At 52.4% G+C, this 17,945-nt stretch overlaps 6 protein-coding genes; 2 read left to right on the top strand and 4 right to left on the bottom strand.

The window, feature by feature from the left end:
• The window catches only part of CHC_T00004185001 (hypothetical protein), a 1,251-nt gene extending 1,233 nt beyond the window's left edge, over window positions 1-18 (bottom strand). The window contains exon 1 of the mRNA XM_005715484.1: window positions 1-18. This exon is cut by the window's left edge and continues 402 nt beyond it. Within this exon, the coding sequence (XP_005715541.1) occupies window positions 1-18 (18 nt within the window).
• Window positions 19-9,882: 9,864 nt separating this feature from the next.
• CHC_T00004186001 (hypothetical protein) lies at window positions 9,883-10,104 on the bottom strand. Its single transcript, XM_005715485.1, has one exon. It carries the CDS (start codon window positions 10,102-10,104, stop codon window positions 9,883-9,885), a length of 222 nt encoding a protein of 73 aa, XP_005715542.1.
• Window positions 10,105-10,117: 13 nt separating this feature from the next.
• CHC_T00004187001 (hypothetical protein) lies at window positions 10,118-12,041 on the top strand. XM_005715486.1 is given in 2 exon segments: window positions 10,118-11,953; window positions 11,954-12,041. 1 exon segment carries the CDS (start codon window positions 10,118-10,120, stop codon window positions 11,951-11,953), a length of 1,836 nt encoding a protein of 611 aa, XP_005715543.1. The 3' UTR covers window positions 11,954-12,041.
• An 808-nt stretch (window positions 12,042-12,849) lies between these two features.
• Window positions 12,850-15,177, top strand: CHC_T00004188001 (hypothetical protein). The gene has a single exon (XM_005715487.1). The coding sequence runs from the start codon at window positions 12,850-12,852 to the stop codon at window positions 15,175-15,177; it is 2,328 nt and encodes a 775-aa protein (XP_005715544.1).
• A 114-nt stretch (window positions 15,178-15,291) lies between these two features.
• CHC_T00004189001 (hypothetical protein) lies at window positions 15,292-16,428 on the bottom strand. The gene has a single exon (XM_005715488.1). The coding sequence runs from the start codon at window positions 16,426-16,428 to the stop codon at window positions 15,292-15,294; it is 1,137 nt and encodes a 378-aa protein (XP_005715545.1).
• A 53-nt stretch (window positions 16,429-16,481) lies between these two features.
• On the bottom strand, window positions 16,482-16,889 carry CHC_T00004190001 (hypothetical protein). The gene has a single exon (XM_005715489.1). It carries the CDS (start codon window positions 16,887-16,889, stop codon window positions 16,482-16,484), a length of 408 nt encoding a protein of 135 aa, XP_005715546.1.
• Between the last annotated feature and the right edge of the window lie 1,056 nt (window positions 16,890-17,945).

Here is a 17,945-nt window from a genome sequence, read left to right on the forward strand (position 1 = left end):
TGGCGCGGCGGTGGACATGTCGCGGGGGAGATCGCGTAATTCGTGACGGACTCGCCCTAGTCACGCGAGGACGCCGGGAGATGCTGTGATTGACGCCCCCGGCATGCGACACCGCCAGCGGAACAAGCGGTTGTGGAAAGCGGGCGGGCGGTTGCTCGCGCCAGGAAAAACATCTTTCCGCGCGCGCGGCGCGCCCACTTGCCGCGGATTACAGAAAAAAGAGCCGAGGAATTTTGTAATTTTTTACCTTCGCGAGACGCCGCCCACAGCAAGGCACTTGCCGGCGCACGCGCGCGCCCAACCATCAGTTGGCGCCGCGCTGGCCACTCGCGCCATGACCACCGATCGTCACCGCGCTGCTGCAAGCAATCTGCAGGCGGCGCTGTATCGCGTCTGATACGCGCTCGCGAAAGGGCCCGGAACGCGCAACACACGGCGAGCCACGGCTTACAAAAAGTTGCAGGCATTAACGGCTATGCGTTTCCTGTGCGCGGCGCGGCGCCAGCGCGTCTGCCGCACTTGTTGCAACACCGCTGCCGGCGGACGCGCTCTGCCAGCGCCAGGGGTGTGATCGGCGGCAGCGACGTCGCAAGCGGGTGGCGCAAGCGTGTCCGAAGGTCGAGCACGTCGCGCTCGACGCGGCCGCGCGCGGCGGCGGGCGCCAAGCGTGGCCCCTCGCGAGGCATGAAGAAACCAACAAAGCGGCAGTGTCGCGAGGGTCGCGCGTGTGACGCGGGCGGCGTGCTCGTGTGGTGGCGCGGCGTTTAAAGGTTGGCGATGCGTCGCCAAGCTGGTGGCGGCAATTCCTCGACGCCGAGATACATATCCCCCGCCGCCGTCCTGACACCGCCGCGCCACACACGAGGGCGGGCCCGGCATGCGCGCGGCCACGCGCGGCGCGGCGCACCCTCCACGGCCCGCTACGTGCCGCGTGATCGCGGAGGCTGTTTGGCAAACTGACTCTGCAACGGCGCCGCTGCGTGACGGGCATCGTCTGGAAATGAGATATGTCACGCCGCCTTGCTTTCTCGTTCGTGCCGCCGCCGGCGTCCCCGCGTCCCCACCGGCGTCCGCCCAGCTCCCTCCACTCGTGCGCGAAATTAGACTCTGGAATTTAACATTCAACATTCACGCACGTCATCGCAAAAAGCTCCCTCCCTGCTCCCGCCGCCTGTTCGCCCGCCATGTCACGCCGTCTCTCATGATGATCAAACCGCCTCCACCCCCTCCCCCCCCGCCACCGAACTTTGATTGATTGTGCTCCTATCCGCCCGTATCCGTCGCAGACAGCAGCGCCCCCTCCCGCATCTCCCCGCATCTCACCCAATCCCGCCCCCACACATGCTTCCACCGCTCCCGCCTTGAACACACCCTTTCCCTCCGTCCCTTCCCTCTACTGTACACTTCACCCAAACAGAGTATAACGAGTGCCCAGGCAGGTACCGTTACCCTTCGTAGGTAGGGTAGGTGTAGGTGTAGGTGGGTAGGGTAGCTGCCTTGCCCTTTTTTCGCCTACAGACTTTCCCCCCCCGGTCCTCTTCCCTCCGCCGTCGTCGCACCCTTCAGGTCAAACCCCTCGCCCGTCGTGGTAAACGACACCGTGCACATAATCCTCACTTATTCTTCCACTTCATTCGCTCCCCGCCACCGACGCTATTCGCCGTACGTGTACCGTAGGCCCCTGAGCGTGTAGGCGCCCGACCGCGCGGGAGAGTACACAGTCGTCTTGCGTTGCAGCCCAATATTGCAAGTCATTGCACGGTTCGTCACCTCCAATTGGCTCAGTTTCCTCGGCGAAAATCCGCTATCCAGCGCCAGGGTGAGCGCCGAAGACCGCCTCCAAGGTCGGAGGCTGCCGGCGACACCCGTGTCAGTCCCCAGGTTCTCCCCTCTCACACGTGTACTGCGTGTCCCGCCTGGAGTCTTGCAACACTTCCAGTCCCGCCATGTGGTGATTCCAGTCCATGCTTCCACACCGTCGGAATATCTGCCATCACTTGAAAAAGTCAATTGGCGCGGTCTGGTGCCCACCTTTTGACCACAGGGATTGAGTGGCCCTTCCCCTCATACAGATCTTTACGTTTTCGACACCCTGGCGAACAGGAATCTTGTGTTCCTGGCCAAATGGAAGAGGGAATGACTTCTTTCCTTCTTACTTAAATACGACTCCTAGAGCTTGCTACTTCCACAATCTGATTTGGTCCACCTTTGGACTCTTGCCGTGCAAAGTGATTCTGTTACTGCTGAGCATTGCATCATCGGGGAGCACTTGAGGGTTTTGGAGCACCTCCCAAAACGCCGTTTGTGGCTCCAGCATCAAAATTTGATACTACGTATCTCCGCACTGCCTTTAATGCAGTGCAGAGATACGTGGTAACGAACTTTCATCTGTACAGTATCTATCCCGGGCGACACTAATCGCTTTCGTGCGCCACTTCGGATAAGGCGCTTGATGAGATCTCAGGATCACACGTGGACCGGCTCCTGGATACATTTACACGGGGGTGCCCCTATGAATGGAACAGTTTCAGAAATATAAATGAAAAATAGGCTATCTTTATGCAATGCTCAGAATTTCGACGTGGCTGGAAAGCTAACAACTGCTTTTATTTGTGTGCGTTGCGCCAAAAAAGGAAAACCCGCCGTTTCGAAGCAGTGAACAAAGCGCTTCCCAAGGCCAAAACACAAATATCTGCTCAACAGCACCTAATACTGGTACCATTGACAATCATACCATAAAATTTTTGAAAGCTTTTTTGAAACATGTCCAACGGTCAAATTGCTCATTGTCCTCCGAAGGACTCCGACTCGAACTGATCACAAGACAACTCATTCCATGGCGCTGTGACTATCTGCTCATCGGTCAGCGATTCAGTGCCATTCGCCAAGGCCTTGTTCACAATTGCCCGCTGCCTAGTTAGCTTGCGACGCAACTGTAGACTCCGAGGCATGTTTAACGGCGCATTATAAGCTGCAGCACGATAAAACATCATTCGATGTTCGTACGCCTCCCTGTCTCTTCTACACGCTATGGACTGTACGGAAAACTCCTCCCTGGCATCCTCCTTGCGTCGTGCACACAACGATTTCCTTCTCTCGGCTGCTTCCTTTCCAGCCACCAATTCGACAGCTGGTGCACTAGTCAGCACACATCCTGCTGCTGTATCAACAAAACCTCTCTTCAAAAATACAGGTTGTATGAACGCATTTTGGCGGAAGGCTTCGCGCTTTTCATTTAGCATGCACTTCATTTCCTCCACAGATGCAATGCTAGATGGAAACTTACTGGACAGTGGTCGAGGTATTCCAATAACTTTTGAGCGATCGAATGGACACACGCCGGACTTTTCGAAACTACCCTTGATAATATGAGGTATGAAAGTTTCCTGATATGCCTCTCGCATTACGTTACAGATGTCGAAGACATCCAAAGCATTATCTCTAGTAGCAAATGACACGTTTCGAAGAACCTCATTGACGCGTTGCTTGAAGGACCCAAAAGTCCCCACATCCAGCGGCTGCGTGGCACCACTAGTGTGGGCAGGAATGGCGTAGGCAATTATTCCCCCACGGTCAAGAATCGAAAGTGCTTCGAAACTCATGTGAATTCTGTATGCCTCATAAAGAAGCAGCAGCTTCGTACTCCCTGCCGTTAACCTCAATTCCTCCACAAACAAAGAAGCCCATGCTATGAAAATGCTTTTGTGGATTCCAGCAACTCCATCCCTCGTCGCAATCATGCTGCCTCTCGGGAGGCAGTCAGCAACAGTTTCCGTTTGTTCTATTCCGCCTCGCTGAATGGTGCGATAGGGAACTGATTTGCCCTTGAAAACAAACACAGGATTTGCAGCGTCACCTGATGCTAAAAACACCGGCATCATCGTGACGCGATGATTGTATGAAAAATTAACCAGCTTCTGCTCAGTTTGGGAATTACGTAGACCGTAATGTTTATGCTTGGAAGAACCAAGTTTCTCCTTGCCTGGCGAAATACCTGACTTATCCAGATTGGCAATTCTTGACGGATCTATACCGTTGGTCTTTATGACATCCTCCAAGGCCGCAAAGAACGAAGTCAAATTCTCAGCATTAGTACACCGTAACCGCTTCCCTTCCTGCGGACTACTCTTGCCAAATCTTATGCGACGTTGTGTCTTGCCTCAAATGATTGAGCAAACTTGCGACCGGGATGTGGTACAACCGTAGGGACGCAAAACCGTAAACGGAAAAGGACAGGCTGTACCTAAAAATGAGGGAGCCTCGAGGACCGCTACACTGAAGTGTCAGGTAGTATAATCTGGAACGGTAGGAAGCACTGGACAAGGGAGGTACACCGCACTGGGCACGCGCAGTCGTACTGTGGTGTAGAGCAGTACGACCGGTGGCGAGCTGGAAACCTGAGGGACTTACTTAACCGTACGGTAAAAGGACTAGGGTAGAAAGTAAGGGGAGGCGTGCTTGCCTCGGTTTACCTCCAGCGGGGTGCCCCCCTATCTTATACCCCCTAGTAGGGCGGTGGTTCCGGACGGACTACAGTAGCTGTACATACTGTATCCAGCTTACTGTAGCTTACGGCAACTAAAAATGACTACTGTACTAACCCACCGATCGGTCGCGCACCACGTGTACACCTGCACTAGCTGGTGCCACTAACTACACGTGGACTCCCACGTGGCTACATCTACACGTGCTGGCCACGTATGCACCGTATCGGTTAACATCTTACTACTGTACTCGGCGGAGCCCCTGGTACCCGCCTAGTACAGTAGCACCACTTGGCCATTGTACCACACGGGACGCAAGTTCTTGAATGGCAACTTTCTCTGCCTGTGTTTTGGCATTCTACAACACATTAATTCCACAACATCATAAAGGTCCATCCTGGTAAGCGCGTAGCCTTGACTGGAGAACTGTGTTAGCAGATAAATAAGGCTGTTCTCTTCGCCCACGGTTAGGGCGGGCTTCCGTTCTCGCGACTTCACATCAATGCACTGCGTCCGTCTTTTGAATTGTCGGCTGAATGTCGTGAGGGCTACGCTGCCAAACGACGCACCCTTGCGCAAAGAAAAACCTTTGTCTTCCGCGATAAAGGCCTGCTGTAGTCTGCGGTCATGTTTTGTCAACTTCGTCATAGTAGTTGAGCACCCAGGAGCCAGTCTTGTGACTGGATTGCCGGGGCTTGGGAAAAGGCAGTGATGAGATATGAGGTATTGAGTCTGTAAGAAATAGGCGGGCAATTTGTTTTGGGTGCCATGTGGCAATGGTTTGGATTTTTTCTACGATTCCATCTCCATACAGTAATCAAGCTCCGATAAAAGCACCTCTGGTCATTTTCTTTATTCAATGTTCTTTTGATCGAATGCTATCTCAGAGAACGTCCAGGTGTCATGCTTGGACTGGATAGTACGTGTCCGCGCTGTGAGACGGCATGCGAGCGAGGATAGCCGTTGCTACAGAGAACCATATGGCGTAGCTCGAGCGTTGTTGGAGACGCATCTTCACAGTTCCGTATTAGCAGTGGCTGCAGTGAGCGATTTTCGGGCTAGAGATTCGAAGATGGTCTTCGTGCTGTCGGAGCGTGCACCCAAAGTGTCGAAGGCTATAGGGGCGAAGTGCCAATCCATGGCAGGGATCGGGGCGTTGCTTGGCAAGTGCAGGGCATTGCGAAGAGTGCGGCGTATGGCCTGTCTCTTTGCACTATCGGCGGCTTCAGCGGCGGCTGCCGGTCGCTGTGCGGATTGACGGATTAAATTGGTAGCATAAGGGCTGCGTACTGTCACATCATACGCCGTAGGCTTATCAGGGAGCATACCAGGTGGAGGAGGTCCAGGTTGGACGAGTATATCAGCGGGACGATGTTCCGTATTTGGAATGAGGAAAGGGACTTCAAGGGTGCATGCGTAGCCAGCAGCACGAAAAGCAGAGTTGGCAAGTTCGTTGCGAAGCGTATTGTGCCGGTGAGTAATGCCAAATCCTTTTCGACAGTGCGTGGCATGGTCTCCTCGCGAGTACATGACTTCGTTACAGTGCGAACAACGAAGTGGAGTAATGGAATCAGGGTAGACTGGGGCATCAAGATGTCGGCGGAGTATTATGGACCATTGGGATGAGTGTACGCGGGTAGCGAGGGAGGGGTGGGCAATTGGAAATGAAGAGGCGCCAGGTGACAGCAAAGAGTGATATCGAACTCTTCGACGTACCGACATGGTACAGTGGTCAACTGGGTTTGGCTGGGCTGTCCTAGAATCGTGTTCCCAGAAACGCCGCGAAGCTGCAGCATGTATGACCTGAAATAAAAAGTGGTGAGTTCCTTCAGGTCTATTGGCAAGTGCTGTAGGTTCGTATTGTCCCAGGGGATAGTCTTCGGAAGCTGAACGCAACACGGAGTACGCAGGAGGTCGGTCGTTGGGAGATAGGTCGCGCATCAGTGTGCGGAGGTATGGACGGGCCGATCTGAGGTAGTGAGATAGATGGCAGTCGTCTTGGCCTTGTAGACGGTGCGGTGCTGACGTAATGAGGCTTGAGGCATATGAGGCATTTGCAAGCGGATGCATGGCTATGAAGCCATGGCCGCCAAAGCGGAAAGGGAGGCTTGTCTGGGAGGTTACCGATGGAGATAAAGGAACGTTGTTCATTTTTGAATAGTATTGGTGTTGAGTTTCGTCAAATGCTTTCGCGAACGGCATGGAAGAACGTGGCGGTATCAGTCGGAAAAGGTGCTGTACTCGACAAGCAGACGCACACATGCGGTGTAAGTGAAATTTGATGCGGGCATCGGGAACTTCTTGAAGGAGGCTGAGCGTCTCGCTGCAAGATTGTAATTTCGTATCGATAAGGGCGTTGATATAGTCTGGGGTTCCTATTAGTGTACCTAGGATTTCAATTCCTGTCGCCGTGATCTGTCCTCATGGGAGAAGAGAAGACAATGCCTTGATAGTGGTAGCGTCGTTTGACGGCACGTATGCTCGTGTCTTGCTCAAGTTGATGTAATATTGATGGTGGGGTCCGATTGCGTGGAGAAGGCGAATAGCCTTAATTATTTCTTCGAGGGGTCCTGCTAGGGTGATGTCGTCAGCGTAGGCGAGCGTGAGCGGAAGGTGACATTCCTGAACTAGCTTGCGCAGGAGCTCATGTACTGCCAGAGAAAACAGCAACATGCTCGACGGGTCTCCTTGCTGTGCCCCGTCCCGATTGAGAATTATCTGAGGCGGAGAGGCAGGTATGATGAGCGGAGGTGACTGGTTGGCATATATTAAATTGCAGAATCGAGCGAGTGTAGGCTTGCGCTCAGAGAGGGTGTCCAGGAAGCGCTGTCGCAAGCATCTGTTGAACGCATTACTGGCATCAATAGAGACCACTACGAAGTCATTGTGGTAAACATTCTTGCGAGTAATTTCCGTGGTATCGTGAATAATGTCATCGAGGCCAGCACGGATCCCGTTTGCTTTTTGTGTGGGGTGTGGGTAGTCGCGCGTGTCTTCGATGGCTGGAGCGAGCAAGGTTTTCATTACGACGCGACGAAGGACCTGCCCTATTGCAATTGGGCGTACCTTTCCCGGGCGTGGGTTAAGAGGGAGGAGCGTTGCCGCGGCAATGAGCGGTACCGTCTGGTCGGGAATATTGCCAGAAGCGAGGAGCCTTACCAGGATGGTAAGCGCAGAAAGGCCAGTCAAGCCTGCTTGGGGGGTGATGGGGGTTGTCACCAAGAGGTGCAAGATTCGAGGCGTCATCAAATCAGGTCCAGGCGCTGAATGGGGATATAGCGAGCGCACAGATTTTCGCACAGCAGATTATGCGATGTCCGGGGTCGGTGGAAGGTCAGGAGACGGAATCGGCCTCACTGGCGCTGGGGATTTTGGGTGGAGGGCTGAGAGGGCGACGTGCGTGATGGGGTCGTTCGGGTCGGCCAGCGGGGCGTTTGTGAGTGCGTGCATGGCACGACCGTACTGTGCTTCGTAAGCGAGGCGCATTGCACGCCCTAGTCGTTGGGCTGCTTGTGTTCGCTTCGATCTTGGGTTGGGGTGGCGGAGGTGCCAATGGTGACGTGAGTGTTGGGCTGCGAGGGCCTCCCGCCAAAGGGCGGGCCATTCTGATTCAGAGCCCGCCCGTCGAAGGCGTTGAGATAAGGCCCGCATTTGACCGTACTGGGTTCGCCATCCATGTTCTCCGCGAAACGACCTTCTAAGTATTGCCGTGGGGAAGAGGTAGAGTCGCAGGAAGGCGCCATGCATCTCTGTGGGGGGGAGTCGGGTAGACGCTTTGCGGATGAGACGTATAAGAAGCAGCACAGTTGCGTGGAGGCAAGGGCCCGGGACAGAGTAAAAGAGGTCAGACTGACGAAAGGGGGAACGGAGTAGGTCATCCACGGAAGGAAGGGATTCTGTGCCAACGGCGTTAGGGCGAAAGGGCGCAGTAGATGTGGTGTTGGAGGGGGCAGCTGCGGGAGCGAGGATGGGAGCTGTATTCATTGCAGAGGGGGAGGAGGATTGGAAGTAGGGGCCCTAGTCGGTGAGGCAATGGGGTGTGGCATATGAGCGTCGAGCAGAATTTTGTTATCAGAAGGGGCAGGGCAAGGAGATAGGGACGCCCGGTCTCCTTGCTTTGGGTCAAAGTTTCCGCGAGGACGGTGAGGTGGGGGAAGCTCGGCGGAGAAGGAAAGTGGGCGCTTGCGCAGAAGGTTTGGGGGTGATAAAGAAGCAGAAGAGGCTACCGCTGTCTGAGAGGGTGTTGGTTGGCGTATGGCATCAGCGGGCTTGGGGGGAGGACTTACTAAAGAACGTGGCGGCTATAGTTTCGGCGTCACGGCCATGCAAAGGAGCGAAATTCATGGAAAATGTGCACTTATGGACCAGAAAGCTTTAATGATGTTTAAATTTTGCCTATATCCCTCTGTTCCGCAAATGGGTGCACTGTACCATTTTATGGGGCACCCCCTTGTACTCTTGATGTCAAGAGTACAGCACACGCTATACAGTAGGTGTTGACACCTACTGTATAGCGTGTGCTGTATACTGTAAGTTTGCGGCACATGTGCCCGTAGTACACGTGGAACACATGGGACATTAAAACTTGGGCAAAACAGGAAATAAACCAAGAAAGTTCAAAAATATCCCAAGGGGTGAACACTGTGCGGACAACGTTCCAGGCCAATTGAAGGATACCGGCCCCCTTTGTCACACCCCACCAAACCTCTCAGAAGCATATCCCTGCAGCCCTCCCATAACAACTATGAGGGGGCTCTTTTTTATAAGGCAAAAATATTAGACACAGCCCAGAAACGCGTATGCGCGCCCTTCCGACACGGCCAACACGCCCACTTTTCTAGTAGCCACAGTTATTTGGCTTGCACACGCATAAGTCCTCGACCGTCCATCAAGACCGACCCGTGCGCAGCCTTGACACACTCTATCCGCACCTTCCCTGTTTGCATGACGCCCCCATCTCCGCGCAGTGACGGCATCCACCTCAACCCTGGCACACACCACCACAAATCCTGCCTTGCCGTCACTAAAAAGAACCAACAAATCTGAGGCCGGTCCCGATTGACAAGCCGGGGAGGCGCCGGCCGTCGCGCAACGTCGGCTACATGCGCCCCGGCGACAGCCGCGACGAGCCCGCCTCGCGCGATGCTGGGCTCCAAAAAGACCTGTTCCAATTGCCATGGCACTTCATTTCGAAGAGTGTGAGTTTATTCTTGTCCCCCGAAATACCTCGCCTCTCTCGTCCGCGAAACTCGTCTCTAACTGCCTTTTTTTGTTCCTCGCTCGACGATGCTCCGTTTTATTTGCGTTTGCAGAAAAATTAACAGGACGATCCAGTGCGAAACGTGTAAGCTCATACTTGAAGAGCGCTTCACGAGTGATTTGGCTGAGTACCATGCGATTACACAGACTGAGGAAGTTCAATGTGTCGTCTCACCAGACCATCTGCACAACTACTTGGTGGACGTATGTTTTCGTCACGCAGCAATGATCCGCCGCTGTGTTGCTTTATGCCGTTGCCCATGATTTGGAATGCGAATTGACTAACACGAAAGAAACTTTCGATTTTCGTTTCGCTCGCACAGGATATTCCCAATGACCCATATTGTACTCCAGGTTTCATAACAGCTTTCCGAATGTTGTCCCCACTGCGCGAACCCGTTTACGCTGCATCTGCTCGCACGCTTAGCGGTTCGCTTGCGGAAATGGAGAGAATAATCGGCGAAACACTCTTTTCCGGTTACGTGGGATACAACGGCAGGGCGCCAGGTAGCACGACAAAGAAAGAGGAGCTGCAAGAGTCTGCAGAACGGAACAGAACGGGGGGCGACGCGAGGCACACCCTGGTTGCTTACTTCGAGATTGTCGAACTCGCAAGCATTCTTTGCGTGGACAGAGAGACCACAAACTTGGCGATTCGCACGTTCCGTCATACCGCCAACAACACGAGTCTTCGCAATAGAAATGTTGAATCATTAGCAACCGCTGCGTTTGTATCTGCAGCGGAGAGAAGGTGGAATGAGTACCAGGATTGGTCGAAACGGGAGAAAGGGGCCGTTCCAAGTGACAAGGAACCTCACCTTCCTGCGCGTGATGAAGACGCTCCCGCAGCATCGTCTTCAGAATGGCCTACTGTGCCAAGGCATCTCTCAGTCGAAGAGATTTCCACGGCGGCCAATCTGGATGTGGCCGAGGTCGTGCGATACCTGAAAGTAGTCAACATTGCCCTCCGTAAGCAGCGTCCTGAGAATAGTTCTTCAATCGCTGCGCACATGCCAACGTTCTGCAGTCGGTTAGATCTCCCGGAGAGGACTCGGAGACTTGCCATTGGGATTGCGGAGAAAGCCATGGAGAACAACATTTGCTCGCGACGTTATCCACCCTCGCTCTCTGCAGCGGCCATCCGTTTGGCATGTCAGCTGGACGGCGTCCGGAAAACGCAAGTGGAAATATGCCGTGCAACTCCAGTCACAGACGTTACTCTTCGCAAAGTGCACAAGGAGCTTATCCGTGACGAAAGCATGGTGATACCGGAATGGTACACGAATGACAAGCGTCAGCAGACGGAGGCTACGTTTTCTGAGACTGGGCGCCCTTTTGCGAGACCTGCTGCAAAGCGTGCCACTGAACGGGCCTCTTCCTCGCAGGAAGACAGAGAAGAGAGTCCAAGTGATGAGAAGACTGGGCCTGCGGCAGATAGCAGCGACTTGGGTTCTCAACAGGAGGAGCCAAACGTCTCACTTGTTCCGCCGCCCCTTCCCCCTGGATTCGGCAAGGGACAAGGACGTCCGAAAGCGAAGAGAGAAGAAGAGAAGAAAGCAGAACCAGTTGTATCGCAGCCGCAGCCGCCTATGCCCAACAGTAACCCTATGCTTGCAATGCTCAACAATCCTGCTATGCAGGCATTTGCAAATGTATTTGCGATGATGCCGCAGCTCAGTCCTCCTCCACCTCCTGCGCTACCCCCACTTCCGTCGGCGTCAGATTCGAAGGGCCCTCAGGTGCAGGCCAGGGGACCTGGAGATTCAAGTGAAAGAGCTGATGCGAGGGAAGTCACCCCACCACCTGAGAATGGTGTAGGAAAGAAGAACGAGGAGTCTCGTTCATTGGCTGCAACAAAGCCTGAGCAGTCGCAACCTGTGCAATCATCTCAACCTCTACAGGCGAATGGAAATTTGATGGGTGGTGTGCAATCAATGATGAAAATGGTTCAAGCCATGCAAGCAATCCAGGCGATGCAGAAACAGACTGTTGAGCAAGAGGGAGGGGAAGCTACCGAACAACTCAACCCAATTGCAATGATGGCGATGGCAATGGCACAAGCTCAAAATGCCGTGGCGATGGCGTCCAAATCCACGGTGGCTCAAGCGCAACCGAATGCACCACAAGATTCCTCTCAAGCAAAGCCAGCGTTGGATGAACCTGGTCCGGAGGCACAGGGAACGAAGGAACAAAATCAGCTGGAGAACTGAACAGAAACCATTGTTACTTATATTGTATAGGCGCGACGATTGTATCATACGCACATGTAAATTTCAAGTGAAGCGGTCGTTTTCGGGACGGTCTTTGTTATGGTTGTAGCCTGGCATTATATACTGCATGTACAGGAGTCACTTTATCTTTTCGCGAAAATGAAACTCATGAGTTCGCAAACTATTTGCAATTAACGTCGAGATCATCCCAACTGTTTCTCCATCACAGAGGCGTAACTCTCGATAACTTGATTGTTGTATTGCTTGGTCCTGTTGAAAAGATGATAATTCTGTAGTGCAAGCTGTGCATTCCACACCCTCTGAGCACTGTACCTTTATAATTCACATCACCAACGGATGCGAGTGTCCCCATACAGTAGGAAGATCGTCGTACGAACCTGCACTGAACTCCACCTATCGTATCCGGTTCAGCAATTTGCTAATCCGTGTAGGCTCAAGACGTGTCGCCCAACTGGTGCTCCATCCGATCCCAGTGTCGAGGCGCCCCTTAATTTATGATATATCTAAAAAGCAAAAAAATCGATGAAGTCTGTAGGCACGAGCAGGGCACTCCTTTCACACGTAGCTTTTCGCTTCCATCCTTTCTCCTTTTGCAGCGTCGCTTCGGCTCTTAAGCTCACAGCACACTCCGCTCTGTGAGCCGCAAAGAGAAGAGTGACTTGCCGGTCCTCTACTGGTATTTTGAGCATGTCAATCCGAGTGAATGTTACGGGAAGTCGGGCATACGTTCTTGTTTATTTAGCCGCCAGAATTCCGGAGGCTCTACATCGGTGAGTAGTACGCCCTGTAGACGACAAGCTGGCGTTGCGCAAGCTCGAGGGAATCGAATTCCCGCCTTCAAAGAATTTCCATTTCTCACCACAATGGAGGCCACAATGGAGGCCATTACAACAGCGGCACCTCCTTCCAACAATGCTGAGCGGACTGACTTGGGCGTTTTACCCCGTATAGAAGCCGAGGTTCCGAGCTCTCTGACAGACAAGGATCTTTGGGAGGATGTCACTGCGACTTTTCGAGAAGCGAGGGACAAAATGGAGCCTGGAGAAATGATTCATCATCCGTCGTTCAGTTTGCATGCTGCAATGTCAGCTATTGAACTAATGGATCCGAAAATGGACGTTGGATTCGGGGAATCGACAAACGTCTCAGACGTGCGTTTACCAGCAGAGCTATCTGATTCGCAAGTCATCACGATTATGGATCAGCTTCTTGTTTGTCTGATGAGTTGGATGGATGGCCACAACCTTCCTCAGACCGTTTTTTCATGCGTTTATTCTCAACGTATGCGTGAAATACCACGATTCGAATTGTTTGCGTTCATGCATGTGCTTTTTGCTGTAATGGACACCACTATAAATCTTGTCCTTGACGAGAAAGTTGCGGATGAAGAGGACTTCATGGCGTCGACTTACGGCTTCACCTTACAGCCCCTGAGTTCGGACACGAATGAGAATGATGGGTTGGTTCTTCAGAGGATCATGAATGCAGTGGAGGATAATGTTCGCAGTGCCGATATATCCCAACGTGGTCTTGCGGAAGCTATAGCGACACGAGTCCGCTTTCTTGTTGAGTTCTACCGCACAATGCAATGCCTCTCGGGGTTCTCAACTGAACATGCGATATCAGACGCGATCCCTTTGCTTGCTAATCTGAACCAATTGGCAGACGAATGGATATCTTTCACGCAAAAGCACAACGAGGACGCCACCTTGTTGAAAACAATGTTTGACTCGTCTATAAACCGACACCTGATGACATCCTCGCCCCCACGGACGGCTCCTTTGTTCAATTTCGATTCAGCTTCCGTCTACCTCAAACGCCTCTTGCATGAGCTTACCGAGTCTCTACAGCTGGAAAGACTTATGTTGCCAGCGCTGGTGGCTGGAACAAACCCCCAGTATTCATCCCAGAGGCATTCATTGCACGTCGCTCTTCATAGCATTTCGTGCTATTCGGCGAAATTCAATCCCTCCATTCTTGTTAGATCCGTGTTGTCGAGAATTATGCTACCATCGTATTCCTCTGCGCTATTTGGTCGTGATGATGCTGAAATGAAACAACTCTTTTCTACTGATATTGGACTCTCCGGTGACCCTTCATCACACTCCAAATTGACGGCGTTGGCTGCAGTTTCCGAGGGAGTTTCAAATACCTTCAAATGCTTTTGCCACAACATTACCCGACAGAGGCGCTTATTGCTGCGTATCTCACGATGGTGGGATCATTATGTTTGCTTGACTGCGCTGTCCAAGGGAAGGTCTGAAGTTGAATCGGAGGGACAAGAATCTCAGAAGGATGGGGGAAGCAATGGTTCTTTACAAGAGGCCAAGACTGCAGCCGAACATGAACAAAGGAAAAATCTCAAGGCGAGTGGGTATCGAAGCATAGTGGGTAACTTATTTTCGGACATGACCCCAGTTCAGGTCGTTGCTTATGAGGTCACGGCCCGTTTGATGATTCAACATTGGTTGCTTGGCTTCGAGTGTGAGTTATATCAAGACTATGAGTATGGAGCAGTGTTCTTCTACGTTGCCTACGCTTTATCAAGCCTAACCAATGCCACAACGTCACTGGGAGAAAATGGCAAGGAAGGTTTATCACTGCATCCTCCGCGATTTGCACTGTACCAAATGGATGAAGCTCGTCTCTGGATGTGCCGGGCACTACACTCGGCACTATTGGCTATATCTCGCGGAAATAAGTGGGACTATTCTTGTCGTCGACAAGATTCATCCACAGAGGCGGCTCGCGAGATGTTTGGAACTGAAGAACTTTGGTACGAGCAACGGTTTGGGGTCGCAGCCGCACTCGTGAATGGACCCGCACACGCCGATTACTCTTCCTTCATTTCCTTTAAAAAAAGTCATGAGGAATCGCTACGAGCCAATGCTAAAGAAACAGACATTGTTCCGCTTCTACTCAAAGATGCTGCGAAGGGGTTTTTGATGGCGCGCAGAATACTTGAGACGGCCAAGAAGTTTGCCGAGATATGTTCATCCAATTTTGTCCTGGAGGAGATCCTCCAAATAGCACGCGTCGCAGTGGAAAATTCACTCGCCTTGGCTCAACTCATCCGAAACTACATTCCGTACGTAGCTGAACAGGGCAAGCCATTGCAGAGCAAGCAGCATGTTAGTTTTAATTTCACTAGGCATCGTCATTTCCCGGTTATCCAAATCACACCAAGTGAACCGCACCGATGACATACCACTGTTAAAACTGGTGTTTGAAGCGAAAGCGTCAGTTTGAAAAATATTGCGGGTTGCTTTCATCCTCCGCCCATCGCGTTATATAGATACTTGTCAATTCGCCACGAGTTATTTCCCGCGCATGTATCCGCCACCAGAACGATCCCTGGGATTGTAATCGCCCTGTCCATAATTGTTCCGTTGCCTACCCCGCATACCACGACCACCACTCCTCCCTGATCTTTCATTGCTATCATCTTGATGGCTATTAGCCGAGCTATACTTATCATTCATTTGATCTCCTGGTCTTTGGCGTGTCCAAAACTTGGTCGCCTGATCATTCGAAGACGTTGCTAAAATGTGGCCCATGGGATGCCAATCTAAGTCCCATACGGACGACTGGTGGGCGCAAGCGATAGTTGCGACAGGATCTGTCTGACCAACGACCCAGAAATAGATCGCGCCATCATACGCACCTGATACAAAGAAATCATCATGCTGAGGATGCCATTCCATTGAGGTGACTTCACGGTTGTGACCGCGGAATATTTGAAATTCCTTCATCATGCGGATGTCGTAGATCTTAATAAGGTGATCCTGAGAACCAGAAATCAACCAGTTGCCGTTTCGATTCCATTTTACCTTGACTATTGTTTTCTTGTGCCCATGCAAAGTAGTGAGGTTCTGTCCACTTTTCGCATCCCATATTTTAAGGTTTGAATCTTTAGATCCCGACGCAAGAAGCGGGAAAGTTGGGTGCCAGTCGACACACCGTACATCCCAACCATGTCCTTCCAAAACGCGTTCCGACTTGGAGGTCACAAAGTCCCATACCTTGACATTGTTATCATCCGAACATGAGGCAAACTTAGAATCCGTCCTCGAAAACGAGAGATCTCGGATAGTGTCGTCATGGGCGCGGAATGCCTTGAGATTATTCATGTTGGACTGCCAGTACTTGACAATACCCTTCTGGTCGCCGGACAGCATCCAATTTTCGTCATGGCTCCATATGATGCTGCGCAGTTCCGCGTCATGAGCTTGAAGGATAGTTTCAAAGTTGAAAGTCAAGCCCTGCCACAAAGTAAACTCGCCCGTTTTCGCGCCCGTGATGAGTCGCTTCCCCTCCGGTGTCCACTTGCACGCATGTATGGGGCAGCCAGGTTTGTTCATACTGCTATGCACGAACTTGGTGCAGGCGCTGGTGACAGGGTTTTCGCTCATTTGACTGGCAGCTGGCGGGACGAGGTCGACGGTGGACTCCATGTTGGGTTGGATAGCTGGTGTGTCTATGCCGAGGTCACTTTGCCATGCCCTGTTCAGACACCATCGCATTGCAGAGGAGTTGTAATCAACGGTTCGTCTTGCGACGGCTTTGCGCAGCTGCTTTCCGTCGAAGACATCGTTCCTCGGCGGCTTTCCATATGCGCTGTTGGGCCCACTAGGACCAAATGCGCCTTCGAAATTAGACATCTTGCAGACTGGGACAGTCGGGGATTCGTGGCTTTCGCTAGGCTCCTCGCGCTCGCCTCAGAGAAAGAAAATTGGTGAAACACAGGAGGCTCTGCCCCATGAGGAATTGAGACAGAAGTGTAGTCTCCGTGTTTGATACCTCGGTAGCTCACGCTTTTCAAAGGAGCTAGTGCTAGCACTAGTGTAGAGTGTAGAAGGTCCATGGCTGGCATCTGCAGACATGTCTCTCGCCATCGCTCGTGACGACGTGTCATTCGTGTACATGATTTGCCCGCTCCACGCCGCTGTGGGGAAGGACTGCACCATGACGACCGTCGTTCTTCAAAGCGAGTAGAACCAGCTACAGTACAGTACGGGCTACAGTAGAACCAGCCAGAACCAGCCCAGGTTCCCGGATCACATGCAAATACTGTAATGTAAAGTAGTTTTCCTGTGTAATTGGGCTGTTCTGGAATTGTAGCACGTTCAATAATTGGCTGTACTTAGAAAATACGAATGATCTGGGCCGCTGGCGTCCATTTATTCTACACTCGAAGGCCACTCCTGTTTGAGATGTAAATTAAGTGTGAATCGAGCTGCACGCTAATCCCGTGCACATCGATACAACCAGAGCAATAAGAAAGAACTTGTGCTCCTTTTACTCAGCGTGTCGTCGCCAAAACCTTGACCGTCTGGCACTGAAGCAGAACAAGCAGAGAAGCAGTGAATATTTGCTGGGTACCAACCTCTCTCTGCGTGACCTAATTCGCACGCTCTTCCTCAACTCACAAGACGCCGAATCTTAATACCCTTCACCATGCCTCTTCTTTTCATCCCGGGTGGTCTGCTGCCATCTCTGCCCGCAAACTCTCAGGCTTCGCCCCGTTGCTCCTTGTGGATGGCATCAGACCAGAAGGGGTTTGGTAAGCCATCGTCCAAGCCAGCGCGTGTGCCGTCTGCTGGCGAAGGGCGGCGCAAAGCAGCTTCGTTGCGTTACGACAAGATGGCGGAAGCCGGCATGCCTGAATACACAGTGTGGATGCGCCTCAAGGATGTACAGGACGCGCCGCCTGGCGAAGACGGCGAACCGGAGCAGATGCCATGGCTCCCGGTTGGATGCTTGTCCGTGCCGAGGAGTAGCCAGGTCTCGAAGGCTATTTTTGACACGGAGGATGATTTGATGCAAGGAGCCATTAGGCTGTATCCGAACCTGCAAAACCAGGAGAGAGATAATATTGAGTTTGGTTATCAGCTCAGGGAGTTCGATGACGAGGAAGTTAGAGTTGCTCAGAGGGAGGAAGAGACCGGCATTCAGGCCACCCTAAGAAAAT

This window comes from Chondrus crispus, genomic scaffold, assembly GCF_000350225.1.
Source record: "Chondrus crispus Stackhouse genomic scaffold, scaffold_217, whole genome shotgun sequence".
Lineage (NCBI taxonomy): Eukaryota > Rhodophyta > Florideophyceae > Gigartinales > Gigartinaceae > Chondrus > Chondrus crispus.